Source organism: Henckelia pumila, chromosome 1 (assembly GCF_033568475.1).
Source record: "Henckelia pumila isolate YLH828 chromosome 1, ASM3356847v2, whole genome shotgun sequence".
Taxonomy (NCBI): Eukaryota; Viridiplantae; Streptophyta; class Magnoliopsida; order Lamiales; family Gesneriaceae; genus Henckelia; species Henckelia pumila.
In genome coordinates, this window is record NC_133120.1 from 106,908,402 (window position 1) to 106,912,828 (window position 4,427).

The 4,427-nt window shown below is 33.9% G+C and overlaps 1 protein-coding gene across 1 annotated transcript; it reads right to left on the reverse strand.

Moving 5' to 3' along the window:
- Positions 1 to 90: 90 nt before the first annotated feature.
- On the reverse strand, positions 91 to 3,268 carry LOC140875953 (glycosyl hydrolase 5 family protein-like). The gene is made up of 3 exons (XM_073279786.1): positions 2,582 to 3,268; positions 1,896 to 2,490; positions 91 to 597 (listed from the first exon to the last, which is right to left on the reverse strand). The coding sequence occupies exons 1-3, from the start codon at positions 3,164 to 3,166 to the stop codon at positions 164 to 166; spliced, it is 1,614 nt and encodes a 537-aa protein (XP_073135887.1). The 5' UTR covers positions 3,167 to 3,268; the 3' UTR covers positions 91 to 163.
- Between the last annotated feature and the right edge of the window lie 1,159 nt (positions 3,269 to 4,427).

Here is a 4,427-nt window from a genome sequence, read left to right on the forward strand (position 1 = left end):
AACTAAAAAAACAATTTTCCCGAAATGTAAATGAACCAAAAACAAAAATGCACAAGTTCATGTAACAAAAAAAATCGTTTTTCCTAAACATAATGCAAAAACTTTGTTTATTTCATCTCAATATATATATTTATAAATCTTCTTTCTGGATCTGTATTACAAATTAGACATTAACAGGGACAAGCTTAAACCATTGTGCTTGAGGATTTTCAGCACAAGTAGGAAGATCGACTAGGTTGTCTCCTACACAGAGACATTTCTTAGTAAGAATTGTGCCATCGTCTGCATTCTTTTCTAAGCATAAATAACTCCCTTGATCATTTTGGGCAGCTAAATGAAGCCTAGAGTTCGAAACAATCTTCCACTTGCTGCTATTGCTAGAGCAATCGTTCGAAACATGGGCGGCAACATCGTCTCCAGCCACCACTAGGCACTGTGGACTTCCGGCAAGCTTGATTGGACCACCGTCTTGGAGTTGATCCCATCGAGCTGCGGAGGCGCAGTCAGATAGGAAAATGTTGTTTTGGCCAACCTGCACGCATAAACCAGTTTGGGGGTGGAATATTTTGTAGGAAGTTGGATTGCTCGGATTTGAATCTGCACAATTACAATAGAAAAAATGAAAAGAAAGAAAAAGTTTATTACAACAGGACTAAAAATAGAAAACGTAGGAGTTACATGACCAAATTAAGTGTACAAACTGATCTTGCATCAAAAGGTTCTTGAGCCGTTACAACTCTTTGGAATAAATTTTTAATTTTGTCTAAGTTATTTTATGAGTAAATAATTTAGTACAAAAGGAAAATTGATCTTAATTTTCAGAATAAACATCCATACAACTAATTATGGGGAGAAACTTGCACATATTTTTCATTTTGGTCATGCCATAAGTCATTTTTTTTTTCCTCTCTTTCGTAATCGAAAGGTTGACGTAACATCGCAAAATAATAATATATATATTGTACGTGTCGGATATTCGTGATGGCGTATGTGGCCAAGCTCACGTCAACATTCCTGTCATTAAAAGAGACCAGATTTGAAGAAAAAATGCGCAAATTAGTGGATTAACACCATGGAGGCATGGACCGATCGATAATAAGACCAAAAATTAAAAAAAAAATTGTAGGAAGTTGGATTGCTCGGATTTGAATCTGCACAATTACAATAGAAAAAAATGTACAAACTGATCTTGTATCAAAAGGTTCTTGAGCCGTTACAACTCTTTGGAATAAATTTTTAATTTTGTACAAGTTATTTTATGAGTAAACAATTTAATACAAAAGGAAAATTGATCTTAATTTTCAGAATACACATCCATACAATTAATTACGGGGTGAAACTTGCACATATTTTTCATTTTGGTCATGCCATAAGTCATTTTTTTGGTTTTAAACCACTCACTGACTTGAACTTTTTTTTTCTCCTTTTTGGAATCGAAAGGTTGACGTGACATTGCAAAATAATAATATATATATTATACGTGTCGGACATTTGTGATGGCATCCGTGGCCAAGCTCACGACAACATTCCGGTCATATTAAAAGAGACCAGATTTGAAGAAAAAATGCGCAAATTAGTGGATTAATACTATGGATCGATCGATGTTAAGACCAAAATTAAAAATATATATATATATACAAACATGCAGTGTGCATGCAACAAAAAATATTGTTCTCTCACTAATTAATGCCGCTTACTGAAGTCAAAAGTACTCTATTATATGTATGCCCGCTAGCTAAATGATTAGTTGCATAAACAGGATAAAAAAGAAAAAGTTTTTTTTTTAAATTCATTTTTAGATGTTTTGATTTGAAGCCAATACATAAATTAAATCATGAAAAACAAAAGATTATTTTTAGATGCATGTAGTACTGAGATGTCAAATGGTTCGGTACCTTGACTCATCTGTCTGGCAAACTGCAATCTTTGAACAAAAGAAGGGTTTTTGGGACGAACCCAATTGAAATCCATAATCCCATAAGATTCTCCGACGTTGACTCCACCCTCTCTAAGCATGTAGCTTCCTTGAAAAGCCCATAAAGCCCAATCTAAATCATTCTCTACTACGGCCGCCAAGTAGCAACTTATGTACCTATTATCAGCCTCATTCACGCCTGTTTGGTCTATACCATATTCACTCAAAAACACAGGGTAAGAAGGTTGGTTTCCTCTGATCAAGAAAAGGAAATTGTTTTCAACACTTTGAGTCATGCTTGCGCACACTAGGTTGGTTTGAGCCTTCCATTTCTCTGCTGGGGTTCCAAAGGTGTACCAATGTGCTTCAAACACTAATTTATTGCCTATGTTGGCCCCGAAATCCTTTGATTTCAGGAATTCTAGATCGGTGTCGTATTGCAGACCAGAGACTATTACGAGTATATGAGGGTTTTGTTTGTTGATGGTGAGGGCTCCTTGTTGCATGTATTTGTACCAATCAGGCACGTTTTGTCTGTCACCTCTTAGCTCATTTCTCATGCTCATTGCTACTACCTGCAAATTTAGAAACAAATCTAAACATTTTATGAATTTCTTGTGTGCATGAAACCAAGAGGAAAAAAATAAATAAATATATAAAACTCACCGCGGGGTTGTCTTTATACGTAGCTGCAACTGCTGCCAATCCCTTTAACCATTCATTGGGATCAAAGCTAGCATCACCGAAGAACCCATTCCCATCTCCGCCGCTGCAACACCATTTAGGCTCGCTGATATGGTTATCCAGAACCACCATCAGATTATTCCTCCCGAGTTCATTCACCACTTCTTTATGAACCTCAATCACACTCATGTTCAGAAACTGGGGATTATTTTTCGCAATCCCCGCTTTTGCGTCTCTCAGTCCGAATTTATCGAGTGATTGCGAAACGGTGAGGTTACCGTATTCAGGCCTGGTGAACATGAACGTAGGCCAGGTGAATCTGACACAGTTAAATCCAGTCTCAGATATCTGCGTTGCTATGTATTTCAGGGGCTGTTTTTCAAGCCCTTCTGCGATCATTGGCTGCAAGTGTGAGACCCAATTCGCGCAGGCGAGTTTTACTCTTTTTCCTGTTGCTTCATTCACTATCCACCTGGAATCAGTCGCCAGACGGATTGAATTTGCTGTTTGAAGAAGAAGAAGCAGCAGCAAAATAATTGCTCCGATGATATTCTTTTCGCCTGCCATTGAAGATCAATCAGCTTTTTCGTGAAACAAAGTCTTTGTTTTTACTTCTACATAAATGTAGTAGAATGATCGATATATATGATCATGCATCACTGCTTGTTACATTATCAGAATATTTATTAATCAGTTGTTGCGAAAAAGTCCATTTTAACTGAAAAAGGGATGGAAGAAATAAATGTTGTACTCGTTTGGTTTTCGGTTACGTAAAGAATAAGCTTATGTGTTTTTTTGGATGTTGAATTAATGTGATTAATCTTTGTTTTTGTATTCAAATGTTAACATCCTCAATTATCGTAGTTATATATATATATATATAATATATATATATATATGTCGTGTAAAAATTTAATGGCGATCGAATATAGTATATATTACATAATGGAAAAATTGTTTTTCTAGTCCTATATATGTTTGTTAATATTTTGCGTTTTTGATCCTCTATATTTTTAAATTTCAGTTTTAGTCTGTTATCTTTATTTTTTTTGCAATTTTAGTTTTTTTTTTCCTGATGTGACGCTGATGTGACATCAATATATTGATGATGTGGAGCTGACGTGTATATTGTCACGTAATCGTTTTTGAATAAAAAAGACTGAAATTGTCAAAAATAAAAAAATATATGACTAAATCTGAAATAAGAAAACATAAAGGACCGATCACAAAATAACAAACATAAATGACCAAAATTGCAGTTTTCCATTACATAATATATAAATATATAATTTTGAATAGCGTATATTATTTCAAAATGTGAAGATATATAAAAAACACGATTAGAGCCTTAGAGGGATGAATTTAAACAAAAGAATCTTCAACTTTTCTTAAAAATTAAACAAAAATATTTATGAAAATTACATACACCCGAACATCAAGTTTCTTGTGATTTGTACAGGAAAAATCGCTTTAATAATCGGACTAGTTTAATAAAGTTGGTTGGTTGCAGCTATTTTAACTTATAATATTATCAATTGCTCTGAAAATTCAGGAAAATCCGAGTTGATAATGATGATAATAATTTAGGGTAATGTAAAATAAGGCAAGAATGCATTCATGTGAAATTAATTAACTCCTAAACTAAGATAGAAAATTGTTTAATTTGTGATATAAATCCTCAAAACTGCCAAATAATATCATCGCAGATTATATGCTGAATGTAGTTTAAACTAGTAAAAGAATAATTTAATATTATATTTTGTGTTACCATGCAAGATAATGGATCAATAAAAATAGGCCTATGTTCTTAAGAAAAGCAAAAGCCCGT

Bases quoted from the DNA above. Each gene is read 5' to 3' on its own strand.
- LOC140875953 (XM_073279786.1), bottom strand. From the start codon at position 3,166: ATGGCAGGCGAAAAGAATATCATCGGAGCAATTATTTTGCTGCTGCTT. The intron at 2,491-2,581 runs GTGAGTTTTATA...CTAAATTTGCAG, and splicing joins CGTATAAAGACAACCCCGCG to GTAGTAGCAATGAGCATGAG. The intron at 598-1,895 runs GTACCGAACCAT...GTAATTGTGCAG, and splicing joins TGCCAGACAGATGAGTCAAG to ATTCAAATCCGAGCAATCCA.